A 17,063-nucleotide genomic window follows, 5' to 3' on the forward strand; every position below is an offset into this window, starting at 1 on the left:
AAAGATGGTTATTCATCATCTTCATTTTACAAATACACAACAGACAGAGATGAAGCAGCATGTTCATGATCACATCATAATTCAGTAGCAAATGTCTCAGGCTTCTGATTTCCAGTTCAACACCTTCGTGCTAGAGGATCACTAATGCACAGACACAAATTCATATGTAAGCAATTTAATTCCAGCTGTTTTCTAGTAAACAAGACAGGATTATTTTCTTAAAAGGGGACATATGAAAAAACATGTTAGTTTAGTCTCCAAAACTGAAAATGCTCATAAATTATCATATTTGTCCACTTTGCAAATCTTAAATGTAGGCCAGTAAGTCCATGACTTGGAAACCATGCACAGTTTTGTAGCTGGCAGTCTTTACTCCTAGGTTTTTGTCTAACATTGTCTAGCAACAACACAGAGTAATTCAGATTGGAAGGGATCTCAAGCGATCATAAAGTCCAACCTCCTGCTCAAAGCAGGGTCAACACTGAATTCAGGCCAGGTCCCTTAGGGCTTTGTCATCTCCAAGGACAGAAATTTAACATCATCTCTGGGCAACCTGCTCCAGAGTTTGACTGTCCTCGTGGCGAAACATTTTCTTCGTTATGTCAAGCCAGAACCTCCCATTTCAATTTATGAAACATGTTTTCTCTGTGCAAAGACCGACATATTTTAAAAAAAAGATTTGAAAACTAAAGCTAAAGATGCTTCCAAGTCTGTCTTTAGAAGAATTTTGGCACCCAACTGAGAATGTCCACATCCTCCTTCCTGTGGAAGGAGCTACTAATGATCAGATGGCATCAAAATGTTCTATAAATCTTTACCTTAAAAACAAACATCAAACAAATTTATGGGCTTCCTCAGAGAATTGATTATATCAATCTTGTGATTCTGTCCATAACATGCACATTACACTCTGATGAGAAAAAGCACAATAGGTTTGATTCTGATCTGACCATGGTAAACCCCAGAATGACTCTATTAAAGATGACTAATTACTCCAGATTTACAGACATGTGAACACCTCAGGCTGGCCTATTTTAGCTCTAAGGTATAGACCACAACAAAAGCAGAGGTCATTTACTCTCAACTCTTCTTACATAATGTTAATAGGATACTGGGTTGAACTCTTTGAGAGCGAGATATAAGCAAACAACACCTCACATGAGGTGACAGACAGCAAAACGTAACGTTACTTTGAGAAAGTTTCCAGATTTCTTAGTGTTTGGAGAAACAGTAACATACGTAAAGTGAAGCAAAGGAGGGTCTCTGTTAGACACACAGAGCCACTTTTCAGCAGTAAGAGCAGTAACACACTGCTGCACACTGCTCAGGGAAGCTGTATATTCCCTGGTTGGTTTTAAGAATGGACAAAGCAATGTCAAGTCAGGAATGATATACCTAAAGGTGATCCTGCCTTGAGGGAAAATAGATTAGATGACTTCCTGATGCGTCCCTTTTTGATCCCCATGATTCTGCAAGGATACTGCACACACTGAACCAAAGCAAGATGCCAAGTGCAGAACCCGCTCTGGTGAGATCTGAAACAAGTCTTCAGTAATCAGAACAGAAAAGCAATGTTCATCATGCTTTAATGGATTGACTATTAAAATGTACTTTGAAGAAAATGATACCAAAACTCTAAAACACCTTTTAAGAATTGGAAGGTAAAAGTGCTTTGCAATGCGATGACATAAAAGAATATAAAGACTTTGGGAGAGAGACTGCGACTTTGCATTTGAACTCTGGGTAAACAACCACCATTAATACCCAACTGTGAATAAAAAATAATGTTTAGACAAATTAATATGCTTGTGAACACAAATAAAAATATTAACACAGGACATTAACACAAAATATTAATACAAAAATATTAAAACACAGGACAAAGGAAAGGTAGATAAAAGTTTGAGACATATGGGCTTTAGTATGACTTTCTGAAGAACATCCATGTTACAGTAGCCTGGAGTCAGGACTCAACTCTTCCAGGCACAGCAGAGACAGAGACATGCTAAAGACACAGCCACTTCCTCAACAGGCTTGCAAGTTAGATTAAAAATTCTACAGCTGAAAGAAATTAAGCAGTTTGCATCTGACCCATGTTGATACATCCAATTCTCAGACAGGTGCTACACATCCACCTGGTTGCCCTCACCAAAAGACCAACATGCAAGACATCCTTTCTACAGAAGCAACAATGACAAAATGTTCCCAAACTATAGAGAAATATCTAATGAGAACACTCAGCATTTTTCATATTGTGCCTTCTTCACACTTCCCCCAAATTAAAAATTGAAGTTTAATTTTCCTGTGTTTTTGCATATAGCTCATCTCAGTTTTCATCTGTGACCACTGGGGAAAACATCGCTTAAATATAAACTTGAAGTTAAATTTAAGAAGATGAGACAACCTGAAATTCTTAATGTGTTTGCATTCTAAATTAGAATTTCCTCCTATTACCATACCTTCACATCTCTCTCTCTCCTATTTTCAGCTACACATGAACTTTAGCCTAAAGTTAAAAACAATGACATTTATAATTCTGAAAATTTAATCAGAGAGATGCATTAGCTTTCCATGTGCCTGGGTGCTACAATACAGCTGTTCAGACAGCAGCCAACAGAGAACACCACAGAGAAGGGAAAGGATGGAAACTCAACACAAAAAGGTAGATTATGCGACAAGTAATTAAAAGTTCCCTAATTGTTTTCTATGGCAAAAGAATATAAACAAAAATCTTTTCCTGTTGGTAAGGCAGAGCTTCTAATGGCCGTGTCACAAGAGCTGCAGTTTACATGAAGCAGGAGGGTATGGTAATAGCTAAACTCATTTCCTTTCAAAGGTGAATTACAGTTCAGAATACAAACAAACATTCTCTTTACTTCAGCAGCGGGAAGAGAAAAGGGCATAAGGAAGTCCCATTTTTAGCATAATGCAGAGTTTGTTTTTTTGTTATTTCATACTCTAAAAAGTATAAATAAAGAGTCTGCCAAAAAAACCACACAGGATATGAGATCTATCAGAACTTCATGGGTGAAAGGAATTGAGTTGTGTGTCATTCGTAACTTAAAAACTGACCTCAGAGAATTTATTTTTCTTTAAAAAAGAAAAAAAATAATCAAAGAACTGCACCACCATATTCTTTACAGAATATATAATTTGTCTAAATGATTACACAAGTTGGAAAGAAAGCTAATTCTGTTTCGTTGCTCCGCACACTACACCCAGTACTTTTCCTGCTCGTCTCCTACGCTATCCTACGACCAATAAAGACCAACAACAGAACTCCCTTCCTACAAACCCCCTTAATCCAACTTCTTTTACATTTCCTACTTCCAAAAAAATCTCCCCACCCCAGATCATTTTCCCCATCAAATACATAAAGATCACAACAAGAAGAGAGGTTAAGGTTTTTCTATATCTCTATATACCTTCTCAACAGGTACAAAGTTTTACTACGCTTACCTTGGATCAAGAACAGCACATCTCAAAATGGAGACTCATACAAAACAACAGTCCTGAAGGGAATGAAATTCTGTAACCTTTGCCTTCTACAGGTTTCAAGTAACACCCTATTTTAAAACCAGAGTGGTACTTGCTTGCCTGTCAATACTGCCTTTTGCGTTTAAAAAAGAGCCTACTAGAAACTGTTGAAATGTTTCACGGCAACACTGAGGCCACACAAAAAGTATCACATAAAATTATTTTGTCCAGAAAAAGACACTCTTCCATCTTGCTGCAGTTTTTGAAACTCCCATTTTGAGGAGCACCAGTGATACGCAGATGTGGTACTAACACAGAGCTTATGCATAAGGAATAGCAGCAAAGATATGAACGTACATTTCAAGTGCTTAAAACAACAGTTCCTTTTCTCCCTCTCTGGTCACATAATCATGCCACTTTACTTTTTCATTTCTGGATCTATTCAGACTTTTTAAATTTATTTCTACTTCAATAACTAGCACAGCTTTCAAGTTCACATAAAAGAGCCACTTAAATAAAATCACCTCACTGAAAATATGCCAGAAGATCTAATTGTTTATATAGCACTTATAAGTTAACCATGGTGAGCCCAACAGGAACAAAATATTACTAAAACTGAACAGCATGGGGGAGAGAAAGGCAAGACCTGTATTATGCAGAAAGAAAGAAGAGGCAATAGTTGAGATTGTATGTGCCCCAAAGCTGTTGCAAATCTTAAGTACAATAATCCTGCTAACTGCTGAATACGCTAGTTAAGAGTTTTATATACCTACATTTGAAATTACCAAGGCTAATACATAAAAGTGACAAGGTAAATTATCAAAATCCATGCTTTTCATCCCTCAACTCTACTAACCCAGCTCTTTACCAGCACAAAATGCATGCCTTGAGGGTTTTTAAAAATAATGAGGGAGAACATTTGGACACACAGACAAGATCAGTTTTGCCAAGTCCAAAACATGAGATGTCTCATCAACACTGAGAACTATAAGGCTTTTTATTAGCAAAAAATTTAAATGACCATTGTACACTATATGTGGTCAGTACAATTTTTGCATGGAGAAACAAACAACGAAAACGTGTATATTGCAAGACAAAAAGTTTCAAAAAGTAAACCAAGTTCAGGATTTTTATTATAACAAATTGTTATGGCAAAGAACAACAGTTTTATTATCAAGAATTTATTTCACCCACTGGAGAGAGCACCACAGTAAGGACTTAGGAAATTGTACTTCTGTTCTTGGCCCCAGTACAAACAAGATGTAAGGCTTTGGTCAGATCATGAGTTTCCTTAGACATAAAAGTATATATAGCACTACCTATTGGCAAAGAAATAATTTATAGTTGTTAAGTAATACTATTAGAACAAGGGAAAATGTAGTTAGGCTACAAGGCAATTGCTTAACAAACTGCTGGTTTGAAGATACAATACTATGATTGTCTAGAAAAGTAAATTATACCTTATTTTAGAACATGTAATTGGTCACACTCAAATATTTTCCTTTGTAAGATAGGAAATAATTCTGATTATCTTTTGTTGGTACTTTTAATACTAATTTCATAATAAGCAGTACTAAAGTGAAAGGTAAGTAAGAAAGACAGAACACTGGTAAACTTAAGCAAGACGACTTTAAATACTTCACTTCCTAACCCAGTTTTACATTATTTTTTTGTACTAACGCTTGCTTGCTTATGATTCCCAAGAGCTAGCTGACGGTACGATGCAAGCTCCTCCTCACTGTTTTTAAACAAATTTAATAGGAAAACTATTAAATGCTTCCATAAAACAATTTTTTTTTTGCCTGCACACATGTTCAATGGACTTGACCCAGGTACTTTCTGTCAGTAAGGTGGGAATTATCGCACAAAAACCTACACAGCACCAGTAACATGCTAAAGAACTCCGCTATCAAACAGGATGCATGGAAGTAAAAAAAAATTACCAGTAGTACCTGTAAGCTTAATTTTGGACAAGCGTGCCAAAATTCCTGGCAAATCATCCAGTCGTAGCTTCATTTCTTTCCATTGTCTGTCTTCTTTGGATTCTGCTCTTACTCGAGTGACTGAGTCTTCAGTTTCTGCAGCTGACTTCATTTCTCTCAACTCATTTCTGTTTGATGTCTTAGACAAAGGTTGATGAACAGGTGAAATTGGTCTAATCTTGTGTATAACCTTTTTTTCTTGATCCAGTTGCTGAAGGTCACAAAAAGGAGATGCAACTGAATCTGACTTGGGTTTGGCTCGTTGGCTGAGGTCTTTGTTGTATTGCGTTACATACTAAACAGAATGAGAAATGTTAAGACAAATAGTTAAGAAGATATTTCTGTCCATTTCAGGTTATTAACAACATCAATATTATTGCTATATTATTCTTATTGTTAGGAGCATTGCTTCCTATGATGACACGACTGATTAAGCCTGAATTTCGAACACTTATTTCACATCCAAAAAAGTTTCTGAAGTTGGACAAGGTATTAAAAAGCCCGCTTTTCAACTCACAACTGCATCAATGTTTACTTCAGCTTGAAGAATTGCTTCTGGATACAACTACTTCCTCCTCCACAGTTTCAACAGCAAACTCTACTTTATTCATATTCAAAACCACTAGATGATATAGTTTGATTTACAACTGATCAATTTGCCTTTAAACAGAGGCACACACGTGCCCATAACAACTCCAGTCTCCAAATATAAACACTAAACTTTTTGCACCTTTAAGATATGAAAAAAAAAATCAGAAAAATGCCAGAAAATACAATCTACCTCCTATGATATAAAATCATCTCCCACGTTGGGCTACTACTATTTATGCCAAACTTTATACTGATTAACTAGACAGCAATTTTCAACAGGAGTTCAAATGAACATATATTGAACAGAAAGTTAGGAGACAGTTGTTTCCCCTCTTTTAGAACTCTTACAGAATAAAACACAGAATAAGAAAAAGAGCATTTAGCTTCTCTAGTCTTTCTATTTTCTTTCCCAAAATACTGTATACAGGCATAAAAAGGCTGAGCTTTCAACTAAATGTGATTAAAAGTACACATTAATAATTATAACGAGGAAGAGGGATATGAAACTTTGAACGAGTGATGTGAACACAGATCAAATCAATAGCAAAACAAAAAGAAGTGCTGGTGATCCCCAGAAGCATGGAAGAGACCCCCATCTCTTGCTTCATACAGGACTGAAGCTCAAAAAATACCAACAGATGTACATGCTGCTTGTGGTCAAAGTAGTCATTAGCTGCAATACTTAGTCTTATCCATATTTCATAAATACAGCTCCAAAGTACAATGAACAGGACACAACTTGAGGAAGAGCAAAACATGTCTTTTACTACCATCCTTTTACATGTGATACAACCGTTCAGAGAAGAAGATACAATTCCAAAGGTTTGAATTATAATTACAGCTCTCTCGATACCTAAAACTAACAGCACACTACAGAATGTAACCCATGAAGTTAATGAGCTCAGGAGTTTTGATTCAAATTAACTTATTAACTCTTCAGTCAGAACACACTACCTCCACAAGCAAGCTCCATCTACCACTTGTATGACTGCTAGCCAAGATCTGACTTTCTTATTAGCATTTTTATATATAAATAACTATAGAAATCATTTCATCTTTCTCAACAGGAGATAACCATCCTTCTTCAAAGGCACAGAAAGCCCCCATGTCAAGTAGAGGACACACTGCAGCACAAAGCGTTGTCTTTGCTACATCAGGTTTCCTCCAGCCTCAGATGTCTTACATGCCAAGCGCTTAACCCTGGTGCAGTGCAGGAACAGAGACGCTTGGAATTGCCTGAGCTTGGCTGATAAGAAAAATACTATTTTTATCAACTAATCTCCATTTTGACTCATCACATGGGACAAAATTAATTACAGAATGAGAAACATGCAATAAATACACTCCCTGACTTACCATTCGTTTGAGAAAGTTAAAGTACTGAAATGTAATCAATCTGTTATTGGCTACACGGCATAGATGCACAAACTGGCATGGTACCTGCCGTATTCCAGTGTTCTTCAGATGCCAGACAAATAATCCTATTTAAAAAAACAAAAAGGGAGAACATTAGATTCCAGTTCCTTCTCTGCCACTGAGTTTGCTTCTAATTCAGAGTACAGTGTCTATTGTCAATTGTGACACAAGATATCCCCAAAAATAGGAGCCAGGGCTGCTCAGGTGGGGCGAAACATGTTTGCAAGCTCCAGGCGAGAGAACTGAAAGCGTAGGCTTGCCCAAACGGTTGGGGGGGGGGGGGGGGGGGTGGTGTTTCTTCCGAATCTCTCAGCTCCCCAGAGATGCATTTTTAGTTTATTGTTCCATTACTATCTCTACATGCTACCGACAAAATTATCTTGGCAAAACGGCACAAGCGGCGCGGGAAGGAAGCAGCTGCCACAGAGCAGCACCAAGTCAAACGCACCAAGAGGACACCCCTGTGTGACACGACACCTACATCCCTACACAGGGGAATATAGAGGCTCTGCACGTCGCTATCTATATAGAGCAGCCCCAGGGACTACCCACAGCCCCGGGGTCAGCCCGGCCCGGCCCTGCCCGCCCCACCCCGCCGGTCTCGCCCAGCGCCGGACGCGGTCCCCCTCCACCCCCAGACCCCGTCGGGGCCTCTCTGCCCCGCGGGCGGCGGTACCTGCCAGCGCCCGGGGCGGGCTGCAGCGGCGGGCGGCGCTCATAGCCGCAACGCTGCTCCCGCCGCCCTCTCCCCTCACCGCCTGGGCGCCGCCATCTTGCCCGGCATGACCTCTAATCGCCTTCCGGGTCGGCGCTTCCGGCGGGGTTGCCGGGCGGGGATGCGTGTCACCGGGTGAGGCGGGAGCGGCCCGGCCCGGCCCGGCCCGTTCCGTTCCGCCGGGAGGGGAAGCAGGGCCCGGGCCCGGGCTGTCCCGTATGCACAGGCCGCAGCCTGGGGCGATCGGGCCCAGGCAGGCTGCGGGGAGGCGCCTGTGGCCCCGCCGTTCCCGAGCCGGCGGAGCGGGTGCCCTGCAGGGGCCGAGCCCGCCGCCTCCTGCTCCCCGTGGTTTTGCAACGCGGGGGAGAAGCTCTTCACGGCCCCGGGCGGCTGGATTGTGCGTGGAGAGGCGATCCGGCGGGGGATGTGGTTGAGGGTTGGTTCTGCGAAGCTTCCCGCCGAGCGTCACCTGTAATCCTTATGATAAACAGCTCCCGAAGGGGAGAACCGCTCGGTGGGTTTCGGGTCGTGGGGTATGATGATAGCAGATTGAGGCATTCAGGTGGGAGTTGGGGCCGGTCTGGAGACTTCATACACCTTTCCCGTGAAGAAGCGGCCCAGAGCCCTGCCTGGGGCATCCTCACAGCTGCTCGTTTCTGGCACTGGTTGCAACTCCCTCATCTGCATCCCTGGGCTCGTTTTCAGTTAACAGTTGCAGACTTGACATCGTGTCCGTGACAGACAGGGTGCCGTGGAACTCGTGGGGAGATCGCGTAATACTTGTAAAACAACCGAGAGGTCTAATAAAAAAAAAATTCATTTTTGAGGACATGGAGTCTCATTCCCAAAAGGACCTAAGCTTTAAAGAGCCAAAGTCTTGGTAAAAAAATTAAATAGAATCTGTATTTAGTTCCTAAAGTAATTTTTGAAAATGGAAGTTTGATTTCTGTACGCCTTGGGTGAAGTTAGGTGTTGCAGGAGGTCAGTTGAACATCTGACCCAGCCATCATCTCACCCTCCCCTCGTACAAGTTCTGAGGGTGGCTGGATCCTTTGCTAAGCTGACTCAACTTGCTAACCTGAAGGGAAGAAAATTGCTTATTTTGCTGGTTTAACTGTTTGAACTCACCCTGCGCAAGGTCTGATACGTTGAAAGCTGGTGCAAGGCACAGAGGAAGGGGCCTTGGTCTGGAGTCTGAACAGAAAGGGAAGGGAATGGTTAGGACTGCTCTAGCTGTAAAGCGTAATTGCACCCCCAGGCATCTTTAAAATGTTTTCTCTTAAGAGTTTAAGTTCAGGAGATGTAGGCTATAAGTCACTTAAATGCTTTTGAAAATCATTCTCAATATTTTAACATGGAAATCTTCCTCAGAACCATCTTCCTCCCAGGCTTTCATTTCTTTATAGTGCTTAAATTCATGCAAAAGTCATCTTAAATCATTATTAGGAAGATAAAATGAAAACACTCACTCTAATTCACCAAGAATATCCTACTTCGAAGCATTTATTTCCACTCTCCTTCTATTTGGGGAGCTGGGGAGAAATTAGGACTTCACATTTCTTACAGTTAATATCCTGTTTTACTCCGAGTTCTCATCACTGAGCATATATCACTTTGCAGTTCCTGTTTGCATCTCTAGTTCTTGTAACTTCCACAGATTAGGCCTCAAATTTACACCTGCAAAAATAAAACAAACATCATGTAGCAAACACTCACAATGGTTACATAGAGGGCTGGAATGGTTGGTTGGGTTTAGGGCAGTTTGGGTCAGAGAGGAAAAGGTTGAGGTAGCCGAGTGTTCTGTGTCAGGGCTGAGATTTAAGGTTTAATGATTTTCATTGCCTTTCACTTGGGCAATAAATTGCACCCCTGGAGAGAGAGGGTAAAACACTACTTTTCTAATTAAGGGGAATGTTATCCACTGGCCTCAATCAGAGCAAACTTCCTTGTGAAACAATAATGATGATTTAGGGCACACAGAATGTCACGTACCCGATTGGGTTTAACCACTAAAGCTACTCCTAGAAAGAAAAAAAAAAATCTTAGAATTTTTAGTGGACACAAGTATCCAAATGTCAGAGTTGTATGTCAGCCTAAAATGGCTCCACAGGCTTTGGATCTCGTTACTGAAGGTTCGGGTTTGCAAAGTGCTGATTCTGCAGAAGCTGGCTTCACAAAATACTGAAGGATCCAGAGAGCATCTGGGCAAGGGATTACAGCAAAGGGGTTACAGCCCTTCCAGGGAGCACCTTCCCCGCTCAGCTCCCGCAATTTAGTTCATGAAAGCCCAGGTACCAATGTTACAGGATCACGTGGAGGGTTGCAGGAGAAGACTCATCTCTTGTCACGGGGCTCCAAGGTCAAGCAGTGTTGTGGGGCAGAGTGATTCCTGAAGCATCGCTAAGATGGGCAGTTGCTCAGTATCTATTGCTACTTCCCTGCAGTTATAAAGTAAACACTGCACCTACAGGTCCATTTTCAGGGTGATGCAAGGGGCATTTAACCACGAGACTCCCATTAATGTTAATTATAGAGCACATATTAACAGCATTATACGATCCTTTTTCCTATTAGCACTATCATAAATCTGATTGGTGGGGCTTAATTAGATCTCAGCAGCAGAATGCGATAGTTTGATACACGAAAGGGCAAATTTGTGGAGACAGTAAACTATTATTATACTTTAATCTCAAAATCTCTCCTTCTTTTACTCATAACACCAACAAGGCTTCTTGTAAGATTGATTTGTTGTCAGAAAATGATTTAAAGACCGACTGTAAAAATATTATATTTTCCTTGCTTCATAGAATGTGGCATTGATGTTAGAGCTCCACAGAGACTTGATGTACTTTCAGATAGGGAACTCTAAAAGCCAAGTGCAAAATAAATAAGATGGCATCCTGCTGTTATTGTGGTAACCTTTACAGATCATTTCAGAACTGTGACTGTTGTGTAGTTTAGTAATACACCATGGGGGAAGCTGGAGCTTTGTGCAATTCTACCCCGGTCAGCTGAAGCCCAACTGTATTTGCTTTTTGGGGGCCCAGTATGTAACAGAAGAAATGATATCAAAAGTGAAGGACACTAGGACATATCAGAAACACAGAAATAACAGATAAAAAGAACTAAGAAAGTATTAAAGGCCAAGCCAGACTGTAATAATAGAAAGTTGATTGACTGCTTAAGGCATCTAGACTGAGAAAAAGGTCTCTGCTCAACTGGATGTAACCCAGTTACATCCCTGGTGAGATCTCCTTGAGTCAAGGCTTGTCCCAGCTTCAGTGGCTGAGAAGCTCCCGGTGATCCTGATGACCAGTTAAGTAGTTCCTTGAGTCACTTGTAATGGCATGGGTTTGGGGGTTTCTGTGATTTTCTGCAAATCAGCATTTGTGATGCACAAGCTTTGTATCAATGCAGAGTTGGAGCATAGATGTATTTTGGTCTTAAAGAAACCCCACAACCAGGAGCAAAATGTATTGGTACCAACTGAGAGCCTGAAACATGCCAATTCCATGCTAGTGAAGACTTGCCCTCAGTAAATAATTCCCAAGTGGAAAGTAGCAGGTTAAAAAAAACAAACAAACAAAACACATCAAAACCCCCAATTCGTTCCCACCATCCCGATTCCAGTGTTTTGGAGTAGTTAAAGTTTCCAAGACCAAGTGAAGTAGGAGTCCTGGTAGCTCAGGGCTTAGTAGCTTTTCTGAAGTGGTGTGCCAGACTGATTTCTTTCCCAAAGTAGAGTTCAAATATACCATAGGAAATCAGCAGAAGCTAGAAACTGCTGCCTCTTCCCAGCTGTCAAAGGTGGCCTTGTGCTGACCCTGTGGTATGCCATTTTTTGGCAAGCCCTGTGTTGCTCGCTCACCACCTGCAATGGACTACAAGCTATAATGGCTTGCTTCAAGAAAAAACTTCCAGTCTTTCCTTAGGTAGAGCATTGCCGAGCATCTGGTGTAAATTCAGCTGTGATCAGATTTGGAGTTGACGTCAAATCTGGTGCAAACATGTAAGCAATGGGAAGCAAACACCAAGATGACTGGGGATGAACCCTACCGAGGGCAGCGTGGGAGGAATCACCCCTAATAAATGGCAAGACCTGCCTTAAGGCAGCAGCAGCCAGCCACCCAGATTCACAAAGGAGCTACGTAACCCACTGCAATCACCCATCACATCAGCCTTCCCTTTTTAACTCACCCTGACATTGCTGTTTCTGACAGGTAGTGATACCTATTATCCCTTAAAGTTCTCAGCCAGTCAACAATAGCTATTTCCAGCAGCCCTTTGCCCTGAAAACAACATTTTGAGGAAAAGGACCTGTGTCCTGTGCTCTTTCAGCTGAGAATTGCTGCCTGAATATCTCCAGAGCCTCTTTCTGGTTTTTTTTCATACCTCCTTTCAGAGGTCTTTCTTTTCCTGGAAAATCTATGTGAAATTCCCAAGCTGCCTAGGACTCAAAAGATCTAATAAAAATAAGATTTATTAAGGGCAGAGGCAGGAAATCAGATTAAAACTGAAGAAACAGCTTGCATAACTGATCTCCTATACTCAGCAACTGCTCAGGAAGTGCTCGGTACACACACATTAACTGTTTTGTGGAAGTGCTTTTCAGCCCGATAGCCAGAAAAGGCAGGCAGCAGTCTGCAGAGTGTGTCTTTTCTGCAGATATGGCCATTAGTTGCACGAAGCCCACCAATGCTCATGCTCGCAGCTTCTCAGCACCAGATGCAAAGTTGTGTTTTGCTAACCCACTATTAACTCATTTTGCCTACCTCTCAGGAGAGGGAGACCTCCCCCAGCACCGGCAGAGGCTCGCCAGGCAACACTGCTCAGAGGGGCTTGAGGCACCAAGACTCTCCAAGCTCCACAGCCCAGTATGCCCCAGCACAGCCAGTATCTCTCTGCTTTTGCCCACCACCAGCTCTCAGTGGGAGTGATATGTGTGTTCTATGAGACCTATAGGATGGCTCTTTCTGCCTCTCCTCCCTCTGCCCCATCACTCTTCTCTGCTCACCTTAAGGCCATGATTTGCTATCCCTATCAGCCCCTCACCCTATCCACCTCCCTGCTTTGGTTAGGTTTACACCCCACCCTGCAGCACCCATCTTGGCAGGACTACTGTTCTGACTCATTTTTCTCCCTCGGCGGCATTTTTGCCCAGGTAGGCAGCGCTCAGCCCCAGCAGTTCTCGCATTGAGAGATATGACAGGCAAGGCAGCACCCATCTGCTCAGTCCCTGTCTGCCATCCCTCTGCGGGGGCTGACTGAGCGTGATGAAGCCCCCTGTGCCAAGCTCCAGGAAACAGCTTCTGCTTCCTCCTCATTTCAAACGATGCCCAAACAGTCCTAATTCAGTCGCTGTGGGCTCGAGCTCCTGGAAGCAATTCTCACTCTGTACTGTCCTCATTTGGATGCCTTTGCCTCCGTTCCTTGAATGTAGATTTTGGACTGAGTAGCTCCACCAGCCCCCATTGACCTTCACCAGGCATCTCCCTGCTTCTCCCTTGCTGAGTCCAAGCACGACACTGCTCTTTCACTTCTGCTTCCACTGACATAGCTTCTGCACTTTGCTTATGGTTTCTTATGGTTTCTTTCATAGAAGACCTCTCACAAATCTTCATAGCTTCTGGCTATTTTTCCTACTCTTTCTCCAAAATGAAATGAAGAGGGAGCAAACAGATTTTGTCCCCTGTATCTCAGTGCAGACCCTATCCCCTACAGCTTCTTAGATGCAGTTTTTCTCCACGTTTGTTGCATCCCAACCAGGTGTGCAGGGATGTTGTGGACTTAGAGGGTTGGGAATGGAGATTGCCACTGCAAGAGGAGCACAGTTTTGAGAAATGATCTGCAACCTGACAATGTCTGTGAACCCTGTCCCTACACCCACTGGAGCCTGCATGGCCTGCTCCTCCTCCTTACCCAGTGGTGGAAGACCATGGTTGTCCTAAGGCACCTTTGCCAGTGCTGTAAGCTTTTCCGCCAGTGTAGGTCCTGAAGGCATCTGCCCCAGGTCAGGAAAGGACAGTTTGTACTGTCTGAAGTACTGCGCAACCCAGCATGTGAGAAAGCAGCACAACCATACCCAGATATTTACAGATTATTCTTTATAATTGTATGTCCTTTGCAGATTCTGGTCTTTTAGATAATTCAGCTGAACTTCAGAGAACCAGTTGTATTTCTGCACATCTATACACTTCATCTTGAAACTTAAGCCCTGAACCAGCTCTTACTGAAATCAATCAATAACTGCTTTCATTGACTTAAACAGAAGTTGAATCAGATCCACTACTAACATTCACACATCCCTAATTAACTGTCAGCTGCATCATTGAGGTGAGGGAAGATAGTTCCTCAACCATCTCAGTGAAAACTGTGACTGAAGCCCCACTGGCCACCTTGTGCTTGCTCACACTTGGGTTTGTGCAAGACGTGTCCTCTCCTGTGGTGGCTGTAGCTCTAGTGCCTGTAACATCAGCACAGCTTGCTCAGCACCTCGTGTTACTTGTCTCACAGCCTTAACAGCTTTCCAGCAAATTTCCTGTTCCGTGTTACTTTCTCCTGCCCTGTACTATTTCAGGCTTTTATGTAAGAAGCATCACAAGCCCCTTAACACTCAGTTGTTTGGACAGTTGTTCTGCAGCAGAATTTCTGGATTCAGCAAAAAAATGCCTTCTGCTGTCATAGCAGCACCAAACACGTAAGTGCAAATGACTGACTTGCAAGGGTAACGACACTCCTGAGCTTTGCAATTATGTGCGGTGATGCTATTATATAATTGATCTAGGGATTTCATAAATTATTCTTTTTATAGTTCTGAGCAGTTCTGAGAACACCCAAAGTCAGATTAGGGAGAGCCTTAATGCCCACTTTCCGTGCTGAAAGGACATTGTTTTATTTTGTGACCTGGGAGGTGTGGGAGCAACCTTGCTCTTACGGAAAGCCCAGCTGCCTGATGACCGTGCTGTCTGGCTGGCAGGATTCCTATCTGCTCCTCTGCCTACCTCACCCTCACCTCAAAAAAGTATGAGTGCAGTGACAGGAGATCCTGGTATAAAGAATGTAGTCCTTGGCAACTTCTCAACAGCGTGAGACTGAACGGCTCACCGAAGGAGAGGACGGTGGCAGTGGTGAGACAAGGTGTGCTGCGGGCAAGGGTTGCTCAGGCTTTATCCCCACCACGTCGCCCAGGCACTTACTGCCTTGAGCTGCAGTACGTGGCAGGCAGCCAAACTAGTCCTACCACCCGGGGCTGCCATCTTCTCACATCGCACCGGTTAAGTGAAATTTGGTCTTGTTATTACTTGGATTGATACCTAAGGAAAACCCGTAGCGCTACAAGAAGCGGTGCTGGTGACTCAGACGCTGGCACTTTTCCTTCTGAGTCAGTGCCGAGCCTGTGCCCAAGCATGGTACGGGGGCACGGCGTGGCGGGAGGCTTTGCCTTTCAGGTGTGGAACATAATTGAGGTTGTAACCACTCATCATCTTAGTCCTCTTACGCCTTCCCATCCTTGCTGGTTAGTTGCTGCCTGGTTGAGCTCTGGATCCCCTGGGAAGCAGCACTTCCTCGCAGTAATTTCTTCACACCTACCTCACCAGTGAGCGCAGCCTGCCCTGGCTGGGAGATGGGAGGGCTGTCTGGTTTCCCTCCTTCTCCTGGGTGTTAAGCTAGACGAGTCCCTCGTGGGAGAAGAGTGAGAAACTCCAGTGTTCCCCCTCACTGTGAAGGGAGGAATGTTTTATATTTTTCTAATTTGTGTGTTAATCAGTTTAGTTTCTGAGGAAAAAAAGTCATGTAAGAGAAACACACCAGAGTTGGCAACAGGAGGTGCAGGAGAGACCCCTCAACTCTACCGCTTTTAGCAGTAACCTATGTCCTTCCCCAGCATCTTGCAGCCTGGGATGCTAGGTGGCCAAAATAAATGAATGCCTTGCTTGTGTTTCCAGTCGATCTTCACGTCACAAAATAGATCCAAGACACAGCAAGCCTCTTTTTTAGAGAAATACCATATGCGTCCTGTTGACTGCAAACTCCACAAGCTGTTTGTGGCCTGCAGGCTGCAGGTCCAAGGCTCTCAGCAAGCTGATACCAGGAGAAGGCTGTCACGGTCAGGACAATTCATCTGCCTGCAGACTGTTCCCACCAGGCGCTCAGGAAAGGAAGAGCGCATGGTCGGGATGACACGTTGGGGAAGGCTGCAGGGGTGCAGGTTGAGCAGCCCTGCTCCAGGGAGCGGAGTGATGCTGGACACCATTGGCTTTGAGCCTCCATGGAAGAGTGTCTCATGGAGATGTTGGCAGACTGTGCAGAAAGGAGGCTTATATGCCAGACAAGTTATGTTATTCAAAGGCTGCCTGTTTGGGTTCCTGGCTGCTGCAGAGTGTCCTTATCCCTCCAAAATGAGTGTTGCGGTGCTGTCGATTTCAACTAGGGCAACATTCAGCCCATGGTGTACATCATCCTGAGAGACAAACCAGGTCCAGTGCAACCTCCTCAACTTAAACAAAGGATACTGAGGATGTCTTGATTATAGAAAAGCAGAATACATATTCTCCTTATTTATGGACATTTAGGGCAGTCAGAGTTATTATAAATCATGCAGCCAAGCAGTCATTTTTTGATGCTTTTACATCCCAGACCAACTAACCATGTTCATGTTAGCCTCAGCAGCTGACAACCATAGCAAAGAACTTGCAGAAAGGATAACATTTATGAACATATCAAAATGATTCATAATGGGCTATTAAAAATAGCAAGAGATGAAAGAAGCAGCCTACAGATAAGCCATTTTGAGATCCTCAGTAATTCAGAACACTGTTTTTAAAAGTCAAGTTTTAGCTATCACAGATCTGTCCTTGCTGCTCTGCAGATAACAAGGTAGG

The 17,063-nt window shown here is 43.0% G+C and overlaps 1 protein-coding gene across 2 annotated transcripts in view; it reads right to left on the bottom strand.

Annotated features, from left to right (window-relative positions):
* Positions 1 to 8,645, bottom strand: part of LOC126043817 (protoheme IX farnesyltransferase, mitochondrial) — a 106,610-nt gene extending 97,965 nt beyond the window's left edge. Inside the window, exons 1-3 of one of the 2 annotated variants that reach the window (XM_049812697.1) lie at positions 8,143 to 8,645; positions 7,407 to 7,531; positions 5,430 to 5,754 (exon numbers count right to left, since the gene is read on the bottom strand). In XM_049812697.1, the coding sequence (XP_049668654.1) occupies positions 5,430 to 5,754; positions 7,407 to 7,531; positions 8,143 to 8,185 (493 nt within the window). In that variant the 5' untranslated portion in view covers positions 8,186 to 8,645. The remainder of the gene's footprint in view (positions 1 to 5,429; positions 5,755 to 7,406; positions 7,532 to 8,142) is intronic. The other variant, XM_049812696.1, reaches the window with a different exon arrangement.
* Positions 8,646 to 17,063: the final 8,418 nt, after the last annotated feature.

This window comes from Accipiter gentilis, chromosome 10 (genome assembly GCF_929443795.1).
Source record: "Accipiter gentilis chromosome 10, bAccGen1.1, whole genome shotgun sequence".
Classification (NCBI taxonomy): Eukaryota; Metazoa; Chordata; class Aves; order Accipitriformes; family Accipitridae; genus Astur; species Astur gentilis.